Genomic DNA, 22,871 nt, shown 5'->3' with positions numbered 1-22,871 from the left:
AGACACAAGGGAAATATTTTTGTCTGTGTAGTATGGGGAAAACCTACAGTGCTGGCCAAATTATTAGACTAAGACTGTTTTAAAAGCAAATTCTTTATTGATTACATAACTATAGACACATTAACGGACAGTGAAATGATTATCTAATATTTGGCATGCATTCCCTTGTTATTGATGAGCATTTTAAGTCTTTTTGGCATACTTTTCACAAGGTTTACACCATTTCTTAACTTTTTAAAAAAGGAGGTAAAAATTGTTTATACTCACTATTATATATACTCACATACACATACTCACTAATTACCTAAAACTAACTTTAAATATAACAGAACACACTAATAAAAAGAACTAGTGAACTGTTTAAGCTGATTGAGGTTATGTTCCTGGTAGGTAGCTAAACAAAAAACATAAACAAAGCAGACAGTGCTGCCACCTGCAAACATTAAATTTAGTATTTTAGTACAAATAGTGTACAAAAAACAAAACAAAAAACTCTTTAGTCTAATAATTTGACCAACACTGTAAACTGCCAGTGTCGTAATGCTATGATTAGGATCTGCGAAGCCTTCACAATACTGCCATGTTAGATTTGCTCCAACTAGAAAGTAAATTGAATAATTTAATAATGGTCAGAAATCCACCACTTTGCTTCTTCAGTTTCAAATTTGTTTCTTAAGCTTCGCACTGAAAATTGTTTTAAAAAGACATCATTTTTACCATTAATTGTTGTAATGTTTGTGATGGATGATAGAAAACGAGATTTAAGAGGAGAAATGGATCAAAATAAAATGCATTTTTTATTTCTTTATTTATTTATAGCTTTATCTATGTATTTATTTATTCATTTATCTATCGGTCTATTTATTTATTTATTTATTCATTTACTTACTTATGTTTACTGATCGATTTATTTATTTATTTACTTATCTATATACTGGTCTATCTATCTATCTATTTATCTATCTACTTATTTATATATCTATCTACCTGTTCAGCAATTTATTTATTTATGCACTGTTTGGAATAAGCACTGAATTAATCTCTTGGGAATAATATTTTATCTGTTGTGGTTCTGCTTCTTAAAGAAGGAAAAAAAAAATGATTTTACAAATATTTCATGTCATCTAAAGTTGATGATTTATTTTTCTCATATTGGGCTCAAAAGAAAATGGGTCTCTCTGCCTTTGTTTAGTAGCATTAATGAAGCTGCTCTTGTTATTCAAAAATACAAACTAATTGAAATTTTTTTCCCTTTATTTTTAGCGACTGCAATATTTTTTGCGATTTTGATGTTTTTTTAGAAGCTAAATGATTATTATAAGTTTCTTTGATATAGATAGGTATAGTGCGAAACTATTGCTATTTAACGCTGAAATAAGTTAATGGCAGTAAAATAATTATAATTTTTTTTTTTAGACTTCTAATTCTTCATAAGTCAATTTGATTAATCCTTTTTCTAAAAAAGCTTTATTCCAAATGAGAATTTTCAATTTTTTATAAAGCGTAAACTTATTAAGCTAATAAAAGAAAGGGAGGCGGGTAAACGAGGTTCTATTGTAGATGATTTGGAAGTGCGATGCTAAACCGAACAAGTTGGTTAAAAAGGGAAAATTTCTCGTTTTCAAATCTTATGTACAACTCGAGATCTTTGCTTATTGCATTAATATAATTTTTTTTAATTATTTCATGAACATTATTGTCCTACATGAATGTAGCGGATAAAGATAATAGTGGTTTACTTCACGTATTTTGGGGGAGTTCACTTAATTTCCAAAAAGTAAATTTCAATATAAACTCCTGCAAAAAAAAAAGAGAGAGAGAGAGAGAATTTTTTTATTTTGATTTTAGTTACAGTGGTAAAAACAAAGAATTTTAAAGCTTAATAGATCTTTTGGTACACATATTAGGCTACTGAGTTCTTTAAAAATATAATTTTGACATTCCTTTAAAATACGCTTCTTTTAGAGGCAGTCAGTCATAAACCTCACGCCTGTTTAACAATTTAAAAAATCAATAACATGAAACATGCAACTATATTTGTCCTTAGCTTTTGTTGTAAGTCGATTCTATTTTAAAATTTATAATGAATATACTGTTCTCAAAAAATATTAATTTAATTAATACTTCAGATATTAAAGCATTCAGTAGAAGTTTTATAGAGTAAAAAAAAAAGAAACAAAACAATGTATGCCTTTTGTTACATTCTCTGCACCTTTAAAAATTAGCTGTTATTTCACTTTCTTTTATCGTTGTATTAATAATTTCAAATGTTTAGTGCTATACTTTTAACTAACCAAAAGTTCATTAAGCAGTATACCGACAGACAGATTATACCATCCAGAGTTTGCAGTTTCTTCCTTGTTATGGATTCATCTATCTGGAATGGACTGAACTGGAGACAGATATCTCATTGAAGTTGTGAGCGCCTATAAACAGGTAGCTACAATAGCTACTGGTGTGCTAAATTGTCTTTAGCTAAAAGTTTGTTGGCGCTCTGAGCTTCAATGAGAGGACATCTGTCTCCAGCTCGGTTATTTTCTATTCTAGATTGATAAGTCCATAGCCAGGAAGAAACCGTAGTTTGTGGATAGTATAACCTGGTTGTTGGTCTCTTGCGTCTAATTTTGCCTTAGATAAGGCTTAAGAGCTAAGGCTTAAAAGCCTTAGGAAAACGGCACCAGTAACAGACTTGCTTAAGACATCGCTTTAAGGGAAATTCAATTTTCTGAGACTTTTAATGTTATTTAGACATTTTAAGCAATTTTTCTCTCTGGCAACTACATCTCATCTAACTCTGCTTCTGGATCGACTAAATTAGTTAATTATATTTTTATTTGCTCAATTTCAAGAAAAGGTCCGACCCCCAGTAACAGACATCGAAAACTCTGATGATACCCAGTAACAGATAAGAGAGGAGAGGGTGAGTAACGGCAAAAATTAACTTTTTCTCTTCAAAATGTGCACAAGTTCTTAATTGTTAGAACTAAAGCCTTAATAAAATCAAACGAACATGAAGCACCAGCTGAGCTCGTGGTTGTTGTTCATAACATTCCACCCCTGCCTTGCAAGCACAAACTGGCTCCTAAAATTCACTCTGATAACACTAGATGGTTGCACCATATTCATGGGACACAGTAAAATCAGTTTTACTCGCCTAAAATGCTAACTTTTTAAATCTAAACTTATGACTGTCTGTTACTGGACCCTTGTCTGTTACTGGTGCTGTTACTCTACTGCTCAAAATGTTCACGTCACTCTCGCACAAGATTTTGCAAAACTTTATCTCCATTACATTTTTCTTGCTTTTTGGATGAATAGGATGATCACACTCTCAGGAATGCATTGCTCACTATTGAGGATTCTTCAATCTTTAGACAAATTTCATAGTTTACGACGATTCGTTCCTCACTGAGTCAAAAACTTTTGCTCAAGTCTAAGGAAATGTTTGTCAATTCGACAAAAATTTTATTCGGTGCGTTTTATACGAAGCCGTTTAGTAAATTACAACGTAAATTTTGCAAATGCATTTCTGAAAGTGCATTTATATCTCCCTTTATTTCTAATCATTATGTAAGTTTACAGTTCTCTCTTACATTTTAACTGATTATGAGATCTTAATTTATATCTCTCTTTTTTTCTAATTAATATATTAGTTTGAAATTATCTTTTTCCTTTTAACTGATTACGTGACATTTTAAATTAAGTCTCTCACTTGCACAGCGTAATTTTTTACTACATATTATACTCATTTATCGTCTCGTAAGAGTAGAAAAAAACCTGAGACAATTTTTCCATTATTCCCTCTCCGTGCTCTTAAATTTGTATTGTTATCCTTGCATACCATTGTTTTTAAAGTTATATTCTTGAGTTATGTGAAATGGCATTAATTATATAGTAAATAATATGTCTCATTTCCTGATCTGAGAAGGAGAGAAATTTTAAAACATAATCTTTTTATCTTCTTTTCTTAGTGATAATCGGATGCCTCACTTGATGCCAAATTGAATAACTCCATAAATCAAATAGTAGAGAAAAGTTATGAAGAAGATGGTGTTATCCATAGCAGTAAATAGGATCTCGTGTTTCATTTTCTGCCATTACGTGGTCAGAAATGTAATAAACCAAAACTTTAATATAGTTTCAAGTGCTAAGCATTGATTAAGCACTATTAAAGCAGAAATGGTGATTTAAAAAAAATGGAGTTAATTGATTTGACAGCTGAGGCATCCTATTATTTCTAGAAGAAAGAAAGATTGGATAGCGAAAATCGTAAACAGAATATACAACAAAAGATCTTAACTTTAAAATATCTGCGATATTTCAGGAAGTTTTTTCTCCGAATTTATATTGGAAAAATAATTAAGAAGCATTAATGTATTAGAAATAGATTTGAAGAATAGTGAACTGTTTTTCTTTGTCACTTATTTAATATGTATTCAGCTTCTGCATGTGGCTTAAACTTGTAAGTTTCTAATATGTTTTATGTAACTGATTTCATTAGTCAGTTACTAATGCCATTTGCTTATGTTTTAAATTTATTTTGTCAATATAATTTGCGAAAAACGAAATTAAAAAAAAAAAAAAAACTCGTAGATGTCTAAAAAAAATTAGATCCCTTGTTCTAGCTGAAGATACTATTCAAAACAATTTTTGAAAAAAAAAATCAAAATGCTAATCCATAAGTACTGATAGACACCGATTTTAAATAGTACGAGTTTCTTTCTTTTCTCCTCCATTCAGAAATAAAAGAGAAAGACTTTGAAGACAATCAGTTGCATTGCGAATCGTCATTGCAATTTTTATCCCATCAGTCAACCTTCAAGTACGATAAAACGTACTAAAATGGACATTTAAACCACATCAGCATGGGCAGTTAAGCGAAATATGCGATCATTTCTTATCTCATGTAGAACTATTTTTCTCTCCGAAATGCGTGCTATTGATTACCAGACCAAACATGTCTGCCAGCTAGCTCCTCCTCATCCGCTTGGGAATCCCTGATCCCATCACCCTTTGCGCGCCTTCAGACTGCGGCGCCGCTTCAGTCTGGAGGAGTAAAAAGGGAGGAGCAAGGTTCGCGCGGGACAAGCTCTCTGACGTCACCCTGTTGCGGCACGGTAACAGCAATGTGCCAGGCCCACCAGCCGGATTACCGTCCGTCCGTCCCCATGTTCCGTGCCGTCCACCAACGCATCAAGGACTGGCACCTGAAGGTCCGGCGGGCGAGTAGTCGCTCGTCCAGTGCCATCAATGGGGGAACAGTGGAAGGATATTACTTACCGGGACCCACCACGACACTGCCTAACAATACGCCAGCGGGAACGGTACGCTCTTTCCCAAAAATTTGAGCTCAGTTTAGCTTTGCCGGAGCTTTGTCTGCTTTTCTTGCCCTTCTACAAACAATATTCTCTTATGAAGCATTGCTTTTCTCTTCTCTAGCTCATAACGAAGACGAATATTACCGTATTTTAAGAAAATTGGTGCATATACCTGCATATGCTGCATGCATTTTACCATTGTTTGAGTTGCATTTTATCATTTTACCATTGTTTACCATTGTTGCATTGAGCTCGTCATGCTCATTTAACAACTAGCTCAGTTTAGCTTTGCCTGAGCTTTGTTTGCTTTTTCTACCCTTTCACACACAATATCCTTTTATAAGTCGTTGCTTCTTTTTCTTCCTTTACTCATTACGAGGAGACTTCAGTATTTTAAGGAAATTTTTGCAACTTAGTTAGTGCATGCATTTTATCTTTGTTCAAAGATTTTCATGTTTACTTGGTTTTAAATAAGTTCATTTAGTAACTATTTAAAGTTCACGCAGGATCTTTCCCAAAAGTTCAAGCTAATTATTGCTTTGCCAGAGCTATTTGCTCTTCTTGTCCATTGCTTCCACACACGATAATCTATAACAGACCTTATTTCTTCGCCCTTCTCTAATTCATAACAAAAAAAGCAAATCATTTCGTATTTTAAGAAACGTGGTGCGTCCTTATTTGCAGGAAGCGTTTCGCCTTTGTTTATGGCATTTTAAGCTTATTTATTTATTGGTACACTCTATCAAAAAATTTCAAATTCAATTTAGCTTACCAAGAGCAATTTGCTTTTCTTTTCTTTTACTTTCACACACAGTATCCATAATATTTATAGCAGCCTCAATGCTTTCATCTTTATTTACTTATAGCGAAAAAACAAATACTTTACGTTTTAAGAAACTTAGTTTGTCTTACTTGTTGCAGCGTTTTGTGTAGATAATTACTATTTTCGCTTATTTATTCATTAAAGCAATTAATTTAGTACGTGCTTTCACTTAAAATAATAGGGTATTCGTTTTCTAAAAAGCAAAGCTCATTTTTGCTTTGCCAAAGTCGATTGAGTTTTTTTCTTTTTTCACGCACAGTATTTATTATTAGCCGCATTGTTTTTTTTACTCACAAGGAAGATGCTAATGCCTCCATATTTAAAAAAAAAGTTGCGCGTAGTATTTGTTGCATGCATGTTGCCCTTATTTATGGCTTTTTTTTTTTGCATATTTGTCTTTTAAATAAATTCATTCAGCAAATACTTTTAGTTCAGCAAAATAATAGCACGCTCTCTCCCCAAAAGTTCATGCTCATTTTAGCTTTGCAAGAGTCAATTGCTTTTTATTACATTTGCTTCCACATACAACGTGTATTACAAATTTTATTGCTTTCCTTGGCTTACACATTATTGCAAAGCAAATACTGTCATATTTCATGCAAATTTATACGTCTTTTGTTGTTTCATGCATTTAATTGTGCTTATTTATTTTTTAAACCAATTAAGCACGTGTTTTCTATTTCTTCCTTGTTCAAGCAATGACTGAAAGAAATATTAGTATTATGGACGTTAACTTTTTTTATCTTCGTAATTTCGTCAGTCTTTGATACAATTTATTTAGTCGAAACTTACTCTGCATCCCCTCATTTTGTCACATTTTGTCCTCAACAGAAATAGTTTCTGATAAAAGCAGATTAGATGGCAAAACGCTGAAACGGGAAGAGTTATTTATGAAGTAGCAGATTTTTTTAAATTTAATTATTAAGTTGCGGTTGGCATACTATAATGAACTTTCTAGTCAAGTTCTGCCCTTAATTGCTATTAAATATTTTTTTTTCTTTACTGACATTTCTTTACTAATAATAAAGTGGAAAATCTCTCTGTCTGGATGTCTGTAGGATGTCTGTGACGCGCATAGCGCCTAGACCGTTGTGCCGATTTTCATGAAATTTGGCACAAAGTTAGTTTGTAGCATGGGGGTGTACACCTCGAAGCGATTTTTCGGAAATTCTATTTTATTCTTTGTCTATTTCAATTTTAAGAACATTTTCCGGAGCAAAATTATCATAAGATGGACGCTTAAATTACGAAATTATCATGACATGGAATGGGAGAGCGAATGAACATAGCCAATTGGCGAGAAATTCGTCATCCATAATTTGTAAATATACAGGCGAACCGAATGACCTTTTAATTTCATTTGCGGGCAAAGCCGTGCGGATACCACTAGTAATTAATAAATCAAATTATAAAAGCCATTTGTGTTCAAAAAAACACTGACATTCATTTAACCCTTTCTAGCTAGAAAAAAATATAAATAAATGAATAATTTTGCTTTCGGAGCTCATATTTATTTTTGAACAGATCACTTGCTTCTAAGCTCATTATTTAAACAATTACCTTTAAAAAAATTTAAAAAAAACAAAACAAAATGACATGAATCTTTAAACTGATGGACAAAACATTGCCATCTAAAACACGATGACAGTAAAACAAACTATGGCTCCTTTGGAGATCATATTAATTAAAATCGATGTTCAAATCACATGTGTAAGATTAAACTGTTTGAAAATTTGTTTGCTGAAATTCTTGAAAACCATAAAACGCTGATTACCATTCCTATTGTTATGAGGTTCTTCATAATCTATACTGGCTTTAAAGTTCTTTGAAAAGCCAAATAAGATACACAATCTATAACTTTAAACGCTTGGTTAATTTTATAGAATTATTGTCCCTGTACAAATAATACCGGAAATTTGCTCAAAAGTATGGTTTTATTTCTTTCAAATTGTTATCTGTAAAACAAATTTTATGTTACATGTGAGCTTACTGCAAAAAAAAAAGTGCAATTTAGGAGTCGAAAATCTTTCCTTGCTCGCACTATTCGACTTACTGCATCCGGCACTATTATAAATTTCTTTCGATATGTTTCAACTGGTGCGCTTTAATGCCAGTCACAGGTAAATGGAGGAAATATATTTATAACAGTTAAATAGCATTTATTACTTCCTTTTACAAAAAAGGAAGTATTGTATTCGCGAAAAAAATTTCACTTATTCACATACCAAATTTAACTTTTCATATGGGCCCTAGGTCTCCTAAGTTATATCCAGGGAAATAATCTTCATTGAAAAATAATTCTAACACAAAAAGGTTGACATTACTACGACTAATATTCACCGATATATGAAACGCAACGTTTTGAGACTAACACCACTTTACACTCGCCGTTAATAACACCTTTTGGGGGAAATATAGCAGTTAACAAGGGTTTAAAATTATATGTCTGCATAGACTGCGGTTTTTTTCAAATTGATTGAGGTTTTGTAGTGTATCTTTGCGTATAATAGCATAAGGTTTGCATTTATTTTTGAATAGCAATGAAAAATATAAATACTTTGTTTGTTTACTTCAACAACCTATCATTCTTCTGAAAGGGCGATAAGTTCCAATTTCATCTTCTACATGGTTCCTTAAAACTTTGAACTCGAATATCTCCTTGAGTTTTGGTTGCAGAAATGTCAAATGTTTTGTGTTAGTAATATCTTTCAATGGAGATTATTTCCCTAAACATAAGTTAGGGGACCTAGGGTCCATATAAAGAAAGTTAAATTTTGTATTTTTTGACTCATTTTTATTTTTGCTTCACACTTGCAATGTCTTAACTCTGCATCTGATGCATCATTTTTGCAATTGAAAGTATGCATCTAGGACTAACGGTTGCGAAAATAGAGGTTTTTTTGCAGGTTAAAACGGAACATCCTGTAGATTGACAGGTTTTGTATAATTTATATTTCTTAAAATGTTAATATCCTTGAAGGGGAAAATATGTAAACTTTTCATTAACCGATAACAATAATCAACTTATTCAAAAAAATATAGATATGTTAAAAATATGGAGACAAGATATTATAATCTATGACGTAATAACTTTGAGCTTCTGGTTAATGTTACTGAAATTCCAAGAAACAGAAACTGGTTCAAAACAAATTCATTTTTTGTATTCCTGATTTATTCTGCAAAACGATTTTCACATCACATGTGGTCCTACTATAAGAAAAGCGCAATTAAGACGTTAGGTAGCTTTCCTATTTTGAGATACAACACATTCTTTGCTTTCTGCATTGTAATTCATTCATTCTGATATATTTTGATTGATTGCTTTACTGCTTGTCAGTCATCGTGTTGTAAATGGCATGAATATAACATTTACATTTCCCGAATGCTTCTTACTTTATGAATTGGCAGGTTTTGTGTAATTTATATTTTATAAAACGTCAAGATACTTGACAGGAAAAATAACTTAATTTATCACTTCCCGATAACAGCAATAGGCTTAGGTTAAATAAATACCTTTGTGCTAAAGAGTGGAATAAGAAATAACACCGTCAAAAAGCACAACTTGCAGATTACTGCATAAATACTGTAATCTGCAATTTAAGCTTTTTGACGATATTATTTCTTATTTTAACAATCCGCTTGTTTTCAAAAAAAAGAAAAGAACCGGAATCTTTCTATTTTACTCAGTTACGTTAAGACGAAAGATTATAATATGGTGTGGGAAATTTAAACTTTTGATCAGTTTTATAGAACTTTAAATCTCTGCCCGAACCAGAAACTGGTTTTAAAATGCGATTTTATTTCTTCTAATAGACCATCGTTTTACGCGGGTTTATTGTATGCGGTTTCGATTATACGCGGTTTGAGATTTGACACTTTTATTTTTTTTTTTACGCGGATGAGTTTCTGTTTTACACGGATGCGGCAATGCAAACAGATAGAATTTTCTTCTCTTTCAAAATCCTAACTCTTAAAGATTGCAAATTAAGCGTAATCAACTGCATTTTGACGTGCTAATAATCGAGCTTGGGCCACTGGAGACATTTTATGCGATTGGTTCCATAGCTCTTTCCAGAAGTAAAGTTATTAATTTCACACAGAACTCACTGGAAGAAGAGCTTTTAGGAGTGACAAAGGAGGTCAAAACCAAAGAGGATACCGACGTCGGCGACACACAACCAAAAACGTTGACATTGAAAATTTTGAGCCATTCCTAGACAATGAAAAATGATTTTTCTGATTTGTTAGTGAAGGAAGATTTCATGGAAATGATCCAAGTGATCATGGATACGTTAATGCACTACAAAGAATTACAGAGAAAAATTCATAATGACTGCCAAAAGACTATCATAGCCAGCTCCTCTTTATAAACAGGACACGAAATTAATTTATGTTTTCTTTATACATGTTGTGCATAAAAATTGGTATAAGTACAAATTAAACTTATTATCCAATTAGTCATCACTAGAATGAAGTATTTTGTTATCTACGGAACCAAACCCCTATTTTAACACTAGTAATAGGTCTTAATTTACGCGGCATTTCCGTGATACGTAACCCCCGCGTAAAACGAAGATCTACTGTATTGATTCCGTAAAACGACTTTCCCATTACATGTAGTTTTACTGCAGAAAAAGTAAGATTAAGGAGCAGGTAATCGTTTCTTGTTCTCATTATCTCATTTATTTGCATCCAACGTATTAATAAATTTATTTGGTTGCTTGCTTCACTTCTAGTCGAAGTTCACCTGGCGTAAATGACGAATACATAATTATAACTGTTTTTAAATTGTTCTTACTAATGATTCGGCTGGTTTTCAATAATTTATATTTCATTAAAAGTTTAGATACTGGACTAGGAAAAGAGGTTAATTATCGCATAAGCTGGCTACAGTCGGTTTATCCGATTTAAAAAAAAAGGAACATTCTATTTTGTTTTCCTTAATTATATGTAGAACGAATTGACAACTTTTGTACGCGGGACATTTTGATAGGTAACCCGTCAAAACCATGTTATTCTAAAGAGTGTCTTAAAATTAACACAAGATTTCGATTTGTCACAGTTTTGCATTAATATCACCTGCTTCAGTGACTTTTAAGTACGGCAGAAACACATCATGACCCCATTTCGCCCACTTGCATTTCTTGTATGTATGCCCTTCCATTTTTTAAAGCTTAAGAAAAGGCACATAGATATAAGTTTTAATATCATTTTTTTCAATCCGATCTCCTTTTGGGCCCGGGTTCCAATGCCGTGATATACCTTGCACCCCCCGTACCACAATCATGTATAATTACTTTTCACTCATCAATAACTCATCAATGCAATTATATTTTATAAACGGGATATGAACAGATTAGCGTGTAGGAAAACTGACCTCAAGTATACAAATACTGACATATTTTATAAAAATGCACAAATAAAAGAAAATTTTAATCACTTCGAGTTCTTCGCAACATATTTCTGCCAGCTAGAGAATTATTAACCGAACATGATCTACATCATAACGTTGCGTTTGAGTTTTTCAGTGAAATGAAAAAAAAAAGTCTTTTACTTCTGATCTAAATCAGTATAAATTATCATAACTGTAAGTTGTTATTTCAATTTATTTGATTTTTTCCTCTGAATCCTCTAAAGCTATAATGTACTCTCGATCTGTGATAAACGAGAGAAAATAAATCATTATCTGTATAATTTGTAGGTTATTTAGATATCTACAGAAGAGTTACGTATGAAATAATCTTATGAGTGATGGCTATTTGGCATGATTTATGATTACATCATTTTATTCAGAAATTGGAACATTTTACAGTCACTGCCACGAAGTTCAAATTATAGGACGATTAAATATACGTTAAAAGCTACAACCTCCTACTGCGGGTTAAGACATAATTTATTTTAGAGATCTCGTGGTTTTTTTTTTTATTATTATTATTTCTTTTTTGTTTGTTTTTTATTTCTGCTGCTCTTTAGATCTTCAAAATGTGTTATATCTTCCCAAAAGCTAAAACTTATGTTGAAAAATAATATTGTTTGAAACTATAAATAGCTGTTCAGGTGAAAATAGTCTTGAACTTTGAAACTATGAAATCATCTCATAGTAAACATACAATTGACAGAAATGGATTTCTTATGTTTTTAAAAATAAAAATGAAGGTAACAAATAGGAGTGAAAATATACAATAAAAAATAAGAGTAAGAAAATTTTGGAGAAAAAGTAAACTCGTGTCAAGCCCTTCATCCAAATCCTCTACGTTACAATATGGGTTTTTAACATTGTTATAATTTGAATGGGCACTTCAGTGGTTTTTGGGAGTACGTAAGAAAATGAGGCAATGAATTCCTGTAATAATTTTCTAAAACATTAAAAAAATACCGAAATTAAAAATTACAAAAATCATTTATTATTACTACTGTCTTTGAGTAAATTATTGATGTTTTATTTGGCATTCCATAGTTACCTTTTTCGATTCGTATGTTTCTTCTTTCTTATTCAGAAATTTTAAGGGTTTCGATTTTAACGAAAAACCTTAGGCTCAACTTAATTCAAGCCCCGAGCTAAAGAGCAAAATGTATTACTAGAGATCACGGATACGAAAGCGACTTTTCAAACGTACATAACTGCAAGTCTGCTATGCTCAGGAACCTCTTAGTACTTATCTCTCTGCAAGTTGGTGCAAATTATTTTGAAACCCGGGGAAGGGGTGGTTTTTGTTCCAAAAGGAGCTCATAATGCGTTTTCAATCTGTTTCTTTTTATTTGACAATTTAAATCTTTGCGATTCAAATAAGATTTTGAAGCCATTTTCGGGGGTTGGTGAGCGTTAGCGAGCAGCGAGCAGGGGGCAGAGCTCCCTAGTGAACTATATAAAGCTCACGTACTTAACTTTTGCAGAAAAATAATTTAAGGCTTGAGTTTGCGATTCGCATTGTTAGTTTAAAAGTTTCAGAAGCTGTTATTTCGACAGCTTCTTTTTCTGGCATAGATTGTAAGACAAAAATCCGTGGAATGAAAAAAATAATAATAAAATTATCCAATTATTTTCCCAAACTTCTATCTTTAAAATTTGTTTATCTCAAAGTTTTTACTTTGTTTTAAATTATTTGTATTCTATTGGCTGTAATAGAATACATTGTAATCTTTGGAGACATATATATTCTATGGTGCTTATAGAGTCAAAGAGGGGGAACATAACCGACATGATGCACCCTTCGTTACATGATAGGATTTAGAAAGATAAACATCAATAAAATTTCGAATTTTTTTTTCTATTAAATGAATCAATTAACCATCGTTTTGAAGCAGAAAAATTGCAAATAACTGCAGACACGTGTTTCGGTGTTACAAGGAAAATCTTTTTCAATGCAAAGAAGCGTGTGAAGATGAAGAGTCATTTGAGGAAAGACTTTTCATCCATAAGCTCACACTTCTTTGCATTGAAAAAGGTGTTCCTTGTAACACCAAAACACGTGTCTGCAGTAATTTGCAATTTTTCTGCTTCAAAACATTGGTTAATTGATTCCTATAACTTTTAGCCCAAAGTTATTTATTCGGTATCTCCTTTTTATGTAAAACTTTTGACGGACTGCTGTAGAAAAACGTACGTCTAGATTTCGTTGCAAATCCAATCTGTTCCTCATGTTTCAGTCCTCTATACCAAAAAAGCAAACTGCCAGCATACATCCTCATCCATTTCCATGTCGCTTATTGAATTAGAAATCCGGTACTTAGAGCATGCATACCTTTCACTTCTTGCATGACAGATCACTGAAGAGAAGCTTAATCTCTTTGCCGAGTGATGTTTGCCGCCTTGAGCTGGAAACCTTAGATGTGCAGCTCTGATCTTGCCAAAATGGCGTAGAGGCACCCTGGGCCGTAATCTCCTAACGCAGACGGCTTAACACTCAGTGAGTGATGAACTTTAGTTAAGATAACTGGCTAGCTGCAGATTTAGAGCATTAGATATTTACAAACGAAAGACAAGATGGATTTTGGACTTCATTTCAGAAAATTAAATACTTATCAAACGAAATTATTTTGGATTTTTTTATGACTAGAGCGCGTATTATATGTAAATGTATATTAGCATATGCAGGTGGATATTTTTTTTCTTTTGATGTTTATAAATATGAACGGAAAATTTGATTTAACACGTATTATATGCAAATGTATATCAACATATGCTGGTGGATATTTTTCCTTCTTTTGATACTAATACACATAAACGAAAATTTTGTTTTAATTAAATGCATATTAATGCGTTTTGCAATTGCTTTTAGATTTTTTGTTCTTTTAAGTAATTTTGTTTCTTTATCTGAAACAAATAGTATTATATTTTTCAAAGACCAAAAAATTTAGCAACGCATGAAACGATATTTATATTGCCCCATCCGGTACCCAATAAGATCAGAAAAGAATTTCTTGAGGGTGAAGAGCGACCCGGAATAAAACTCGTGTCTATGATACATTTAACAGGCTTGAGCGATTTACAGTTTTGAGTTCAAATCTCACACGCCTTTAGAATAGATAACTTCAGTTTCCGATTATGGAAAAAGTTTACTAGAGCATGCAAATGTAATTGATTTGGGAAAAAATAAGAAAAATAATGCAACAATAAGAAATGATATCAAATGACAAAAGACGATGTGTAACTGGTGAAAACCATGAAGAGCACAATATTATTTACTCGAAATAAATAAATAAATAAATAAATAAATAAATAACATGCCATTCACTGTGTGAGTTATTCTTCTTTTTTACGTTTTCAGCCAAGTTACAAATTTAAAAATTGAAAGCATAGATGTAGTATAACTAGATACACAGTAGTTGCTACAACTGTTTGACATTGAACGCGCGAATCTTCAAGTAAACGGGCCAAAGCATAGCCTTCGAGGATCAATGATGAGGATTGGCAATGCTTTTGCATCCTCGTAGGCTACGGCAAAAGTTGCTAGCGCGCATGAGTTTTTCGGACGCTTTTTCGTCTACTATATGGTCTAGGTTGTCCATGGAACTGGTTTCTTATTAAATATCGATCTAGTACTACGTGTATGTTAAAAAACAGTCTATTTGGCTGACATTTGCCAACCTAACAACATTGCAAAAAGTCATTGAAATTACATCTGATTTGCAACCCAGTAAAAAGAAAAAATAGTATGGATAGCCCACCGAGTAATTTCATTACACATTTCTCACAGCAGTCGGAAATATATTGTTGCCCTTCCCAGAAAAAAAGGTGCATGTTTAAAACGTACTTCCATTCGAATTTGTAAAATCAAATAGGGAGAGGGAAAAAAATATAAAAAAATGTTTTCCAGGCTTTGCAGAAAAAATGTATTGAATAAAAAATAACTCCAGCTAATTTAAATATTCGGATGACTAGCGGAAATTTAAAGAATAAAATATGAGCGCAAAAAGGAAATTTAGCTATGCAAAACCTCAAGATTGAATCCGAGCAAAATGAAGTAATTTGCTAAATTATTCCTTTTTTTTATGTACATTTTTTGTTTTTTCCCCCCCAGTTTGAAAGTCTTTTTTTTTTTAGGAGAACCTGCAAAAGAGATAAAATCTGCATATATTGCGATAGCAATTTAGTGCAAATATTTTGACAATGTTTGATTGTAAAACGATGTGAAAAGTGACTTACTCGTGTTTTACGAATTTATACCATCCCTTATTTTGCATTTGGATGTTAAAATAGCGATCTTCATTTTATGTTAAGGACGAAAACTTAAATACCACTAAATTATTTTCCTGTTGCTATCGATTTGTGTGTCTTTACTCTGCTACATCTTAGTCTTACTGTGATTCCATAGTGCATCAAAGGCTGAGAAGCTCTCAGGCACCGATATCTCAAATCATTAGAACGTGTTTGAGAGAGTTTAACAACTTCAAACTAGAACACAAGAGAAGTTTTTAAAATGTAACTTTAGAGTAATGAGATTATGCAATAAGCTGTGTTCAGTGTTGCCGATGTATTTTGAGAAATAAGAAAATGAAGGGCAAACACCAGTTGATTTGCTAACAGATCCATTTTCCAACAGATCTGCCAAAAGCTGGATTTGCCAACAAAGTGCAGCATTGGAGCATTGGATCTCCAACAGTTTCTTCTAAAGTCAAGTGTATTAAAATTTACAAAGTAGTGTTAAGTGTATTCATGCTTCAAACGTAGCCTAAACGTCTATGCATCAGAGGTACATTTCACGTTGAAACCTTGTGTAGTGATGATTTGCATATTGAAATAGTTCTATGTCAATCAAAGCAATTTTTAATACTCTAAGCTCAAGTTTAATTCAAGTTATGGATGTAACAACTAAATAACATATATACACTGCAAATTGCTAACGAATTACTGCGAATAGTTGTTTTAAGATGACAATTTAGCTTTTTTATGAGTGTGAAAACGTTCAACACACAACAGCAAGGTTGCTGCATGATTGCAACCTTGCTGTGGGATGAACGGCGTTTTTGTAACAGTGGAACGCAAAGCTAAGTCTGCTGGTGATCTCTTTTATTCTGTTTTCGTCTATTTATGCTTTTATAAGTCTATTTTTTATTGTATTTGTATTTCAGCACAAAGTACGAAAACTTAAAAAATAATAAGTTACCTTTCTTTAATCTCACAATTATTTCCAAAACGGTTTAAATTTTTGTATCGATTTAATTATTTAAACAGACTCTTACTAGTTACTCTTTCCATTCATTCCACTTGGATGTGTTTTCATCCATAAGCTCATTACTTTTTGCATTGAAAGAAGCGTTCCTTGTAACGTCGAAACACGTGTTTACTGTAATCTGCAATTTCAGCTTTTTGACGTTGTTATATTTCGTACTCTACTTTTTAGCCGAAAGGTATTTATCTAATAACTATGTTGGTATTTTTTAAACTTTGATTATCAGGTAACTAGAATTTTCACAACGTTTTGATACGCAACCCAAACTGTTCAAAATTTATTCCAACGTACACCGGTCTTGGTTTCCGTATACATAAAATGTTTCGATTAATTTCCCTCCTTCGACTTTTCATTGCAACTCAATAATGTGTCTTTAACTACTGATTCCTTTATCTCTTTCCAAAATGCTTACGTTTCCTCTCACTAAATCGATATCAACTTCAACAAACGGCATTTTCGCATGGCCGTCTGTGTCCCCAGTAGAGGTAGAGGAACCTCCCTGACCTTCCACCAAGGTCACGATTTATTATGTAGATGAGAAAAGGCGTTTTGAGAAATCGATTCCAAGAGCAAACGTCTTATAAATTATAATTTTATATCTAGTATTTATTGCTAGGTTGGAATTTCAATTTTGCAGCCATCAAATGGTTGTGGATGCTTGCCAGAGATGAATAAATTCGAAGTGGGTGTTTCCATCCGATGAGTAATAAATATAAACTCATAAATAGAAATGATAAGAAAAATGTGTTTCCATGCCGTGTTCAAATGTCACCCCTTTTTAAGAATTGCTATGATTCACAACTTAGAGAATATTTTTCACTGATGGCAATCTTTTATATGCGATGGGGCTCCTTGGACTAGATCCAAGTTTATCTTGGCATTTTGATTTCATGGAAAATTTTGCGCCAATGCTATGTCAAAATTTTTCAAGCATGGGAAGAAAAATTATTTCAAGTGGTTTTCAAGTGAGAAATGAACTTCGACCTCATTTGGAAAACAATTAGCAATTATGCTGCTTCAAATGGATATTTTGGTTGATCTTCGAAGCTCAAAATATTTGAGACATTATCACTAATGAAGCACAAATCTTAAATATTATGAATTTGGTTTTCTTGTAACGTCGTAAAGTTTCTTAAGTGAAGCACAATAGACCTGAATAATAAATTTCTTTTTGTGGCTTTGCTTTTATTTAGTTGTATTCTACATTAAAAACGTTTTCTCCGCTGTCCCTGTTTTAGTTCCAGTTGCACGGGACTAAAACAGATATTCCTAAAACTTCATTTAGAAAAAGTGTCAAAAAACAATTTCCATTATATTTTCAGTATTTTCAGTAAGTTACTGCCCTATAGCAGAGCTAAGGCAGAAATACATAAAATACACCGCCAGCTCAGTCATTCCGTTATGGCTGTGTCTCCTTTTAAAAATGGGGAGAATATTTAGTGTTTCCTAGGACAAAAATCAAACGCATGCAGTTATAACGAAATCTATCAGAGCTGAAGTTACCGAATTTGACCTGGAGTAAGTACTAATTAAGGCATTCTTGAAAGTACATTTTAGATGTTCTCACACTATGTACAAGGTGGGCTAATACTCTGGTTTTTCCCCGAAAAATTTTTGAACAAAATTGCAAAGAAAAAAAAAACAGAGAAAAGATCTTTTTTGATTATTTCAAAAATATTTTTGGGGAAATACTCACGAAGTCTACCTTTTCTGCTAATTTTATGTTTTTGAACTTTTCACCTCTCTAGCCCTTCAAAGAAATGTTAACGATTAATATAATGCTCCCTTTCCCTCCATACAAAAATATTGGCTATGAAGCTGTTCAAATCTGAAATAAAATGGAGGGACGTCAAAAAGTGGGACGTGGTTGGGGAAACGGTGGTCATTTTACCTAAGAATCTGCAAGAATTAGTTCAGAAGCATTTTGAATGTTTTTTTTTTTTTTTTTTTTGCCGTTCAGTTTAATCGAACTACCGCGTTGAAAGACGGTATTGAAAGTGTCAAATACTCGTTTAAACACGAAAATAGTTGGATTTAAAGTTAGTTTCTTCCCATCATTCCGCAATCTTTTTATTTCGTGATGTAATATAATTATATGTTGCATCATGTACGTAGGAAAAGAAACCTTTCAGTGAAGCCATAGCATTCCAGCTGCTGATTTCAGTTAGGCTTGTGGAAAAGTTTCCGTCCGTCTAGCAATACGCTGAACAGCTTTCTTTTTTTGAGGGAAATAGAAAAAAATAGCTTTGTTGCCTCTATTGGATACATTAGAGCTGCTAGATGTATAATGAAAGTACTTTTGCTTTTAGAAATTATTTTCCGTGGACGTAAAATCCTTAATACTGATCACCGTTCATGTAATACATATTAGAATTTATTTTAATAAATCGCATCTCAGACATATTGAGATGTTTACTGATATTGGGCAGTTCTACCTAACGGAAATGCTGTTTGCAATGGCTGCTACTGTGTTCTCGATACGTCTTCAAAACTCATTCAAAGTAAACGACAAACCACTTACTGACAAAACTGAAAAAAACCATCAAGATTTGTCTCACAAAGTCAATAAAAAGCAATCTGAATCGCTTCCTCAGTGGAAGAAGAAGAAAAGAAAGTCTTCAGCTGAACTTATTATTGGTATTGACGAAGAAAATGCAAAAAGAAGAGAAGTAACAGTAACAGTACGTTTTTATTTACTTGTCATTTATTTTCTCTACATTTGTTGCAAAAATGCTTCTCATTGCTTTTACTGTAGTATTTATGATTTTAAAAGTTAACTTCTGATGTGTCTAACTAGAAATACATTTCATGGTAAAAATTTACGTTTTGATTATAAATATATATATGATGTGCGAATGTAATGTTATGAGTATAGATTAGTAGCAAAAAAGGCTTTTTATGCAATCAAACAGGAGTTGAAAAAAAATAGTTTTAGAATCGTTAACCATGTAATTTTTAATTGACTAATGTGATCATAAAAGTACAATAAGCATGTTTAAAACCTGAGGGTGGGGGAGGGCTCTAAAAAAAAGCAGGTAATTTACGAGATGACAAAGAGCATTTGTTGCGAGTGACAGTACCTTTAAACTTTTAGGGCCGATATCTTTTGGAAAAAGGAAATATAAGAAATTTATGTCGATATCATGTTGGATTTTTTTGAATGATGTTTATAGTTGATATTAGATATTTTGTACAATGCTATGTTAGATATACTTTAACAGTTGTAAAGCAATGTGTGCACAACACTAGTACAACATTATAATACTATTACACAGGCAAGCAGTTTACGGTAATGCAAAAAAGAACGTGTTATAAAAAAAATATTGAATGCTTAAAATTGTAAAAATTACCGTGTTTCTAGCATAAGCCAGCCTACACACGAGGCGGTTAGTTGATACAACTTTTCGAAGAAATGCCTGTCAACTAGTTGATTGGCGCTATTCGTTGTGTTCACATGAGGCAACTTAAATGAACCAACTTTTCTGCGCGAAAAAAAGGGTACATAAAAATTAATTTCAATCCCCTCAGCACTGGATTAAGCCGAATTTATTCGAGAAGCTAGTTTACAACTCTGTTGAAACTGAACCGAGTTGACTAAACTAGTTCACTCGTGGGATGAACGAACGCTTGTCAATGTGATTTTAGATGATTCAACTTGTAGGGATGAATTTGCCTGGAATGGCCTGACTAGTTGACTGCCATGTGAAGGATGCCGGGTGCTGGTTACACTTATTAACCACCGCCCGTTAGAATTTGATTCAAATAATTTGCCTTGTATGAAGGAGGCCTGAAGGTTTGTAAAATATAATTTACTAGTGCTATCCGCACGGCTTTGCCCGTAGTAAAAAATTAAAAGGTCATTTGGTTCGCCTGTATATTTAAAAATAGCGTATGATGAATTTATCTCCAATTTGCTATGTTCATTTGTTACGGTTCCACGTTATGATAACTTGGTAATTTACTCGTCCATCTTATAATAATTTTAATCGGGAAAATGTTCTTAAAATTGGAATTGAAAAAGAACAAAATCTAATTTTGGAAAAATCGCTTCAAAGTGCTCAACTCTATGCTACGAACTAATTCTGTGCCAAATTTCATGAAAATCGGCAGAACGGTCTAGGCGCGTAACTGACATACAGAGATCCAGAAACACAGACATCCAGACATCCAGAGACAGACTTTCAGTTTTATTATTAGTAAAGATAAAATTTAACATCAAAAAGTATTGTTGGGTGTTGTCATTTTTTTTATTTTGTGTTCCCTCCAAATATGTGTCTGGAACAGTTTTAAAAAACTACTATGAATTTGTTGCTTTTCTCTGTTTACATAGTAAAGAGAATAGAATTAGTCTTTTATTTTAATGTTAAAAATACATTAAAAAAAACAAATATGCAGGAAATGTTTTTACAAAAAAATCAGTTATACAGACATTCTGAATACATTCTCAGCTTTCGTTCTGTGAAATAGAGAAAACGTTTTGAGGGGAAAAGAATTCAAGTTCACCATACGCTAAACATTGACAGACTAATTCCCAAATTCAATTCATGAAAGTTCTTCCCTATAATTGAAGCGGTTTGAATTTTGTGCAGAAAAATAGATGCAAATTGTTTGATTTTCTTACTCTTACTATTTAATTAATTTTTGTTTTGTGTCGTAGTGTTTAAATTGATTAAAAGTGGAACTGTTTTGTTTTTATGCGAAGAATGAATGCAGCAAAAGTACTAATCATAATTGCAAAATTTTCTGTGAAAAAAGATCGTATTAAACTATTCTTTCTTTGCTTTTCTTTTTATATATTTCAGCATAAAACTTCTTTTTGTAAGAACTTTTGTCGTAATTTAGTTTTATGCATTTTTCAAATTTTGCAAAGTCATTCATTATTTTTTTTTAATGCAATGAAACACATCTTGAACTGTACAAGTTTTCTTGTTGCAAAAACTTGGTTGCTAATATTTCACGGAGCATGACGCATAGAAATTGTGAAAAAAAGAACATTTTCTATGTAACATATATTCCAAAGATAATGTTGGTACACGGGAAAATAACTCTATTTATAAACAAGCTCTTTGTTTAGGCCTAAAATGTTTCTTCTGGATTTTTGAACCTTTAACTTACATAGAATTTGGACCTCATTTAAATGATGGAGCTTTACCGTAATTGAGGCAGTGATAAGCAAAGGGATGTAAGTGGGCTTCATAAAGTGTCGAGTAAAACACGTTTAAAGTTCAGACCATAGGCAGACTTTCATTGAAATTTTTTCTAAATCATGCTGCACAGCAGCTCGTACCAGGGCTACTAGTACCATCTCCTGCCCCAAAACAGAGATGTTCCCCAACCATTTGTACAAATACATGAAATACACCGTTAGCTCAGTCATTGCAGCCGAGGACTGCAGTTTCGTGCTTATTAGCACTCATCAGCCGGCATAGGAAGTGACTGAGCTGGAGGTGGAAAACCCTTAAGAAAGCCAAAAGTGCCAAACACTGGTAGCTAATATAGAATTAGCACTGACCAGACCAGTTTTCCACCTCTAGCTCAGTCACTTCCTATGCCGGGCTGATGTGTGCTAATAAGCACGAAACTGCAGTCCTCGGCTGGAATGACTGAGTTGGCGGTGTATTTCATGTATTTCTGCCTTAGCCCGGATAAAGGGCGGTAACTTACTGAAAAAAAAATGTACTGATAATCGCCATTTTTTTTTATTTTGCCACTTACATCCTTTTGCTTCTCACTGCCTCAATTGTCATTCTCCTTTAAATTATCTTACTTACCATATTTGTTTTCATCTCATTTCTTTAAAATGTAAACAAATCTAACATTTTAAATAATTTCACTAAGCGTTCCAAATGAATTTTAACAGTTAACTTGCAGTTAAAAACGTTCGATAAATATTCTGGGACTCTAGTTTAAATGTTCCTCTAATCCGTGCGTATTATTTGGTACAAGTTTCCTTGCTCGGATAATTGTTCTCTGATGTATACTTTACGGTACTTTTTTTTCTTCATTTCTATTGGGTTTCCAAGTGTGTTAGGATTTCCTGCTATATTGTTCTATACA

The 22,871-nt window shown here is 32.6% G+C and overlaps 1 protein-coding gene across 1 annotated transcript in view; it reads left to right on the top strand.

Moving 5' to 3' along the window:
* Positions 1 to 5,126: 5,126 nt before the first annotated feature.
* The window catches only part of LOC129223147 (potassium voltage-gated channel subfamily H member 6-like), an 81,795-nt gene continuing 64,050 nt past the window's right edge, over positions 5,127 to 22,871 (top strand). Inside the window, exon 1 of the mRNA XM_054857715.1 lies at positions 5,127 to 5,324. Coding sequence (XP_054713690.1) covers positions 5,127 to 5,324 — 198 coding nt within the window. The remainder of the gene's footprint in view (positions 5,325 to 22,871) is intronic.

The sequence above is a fragment of the Uloborus diversus genome, chromosome 5 (assembly GCF_026930045.1).
Source record: "Uloborus diversus isolate 005 chromosome 5, Udiv.v.3.1, whole genome shotgun sequence".
Taxonomy (NCBI): domain Eukaryota; kingdom Metazoa; phylum Arthropoda; class Arachnida; order Araneae; family Uloboridae; genus Uloborus; species Uloborus diversus.
This window is presented reverse-complemented; position numbering and strand designations above follow the sequence as displayed.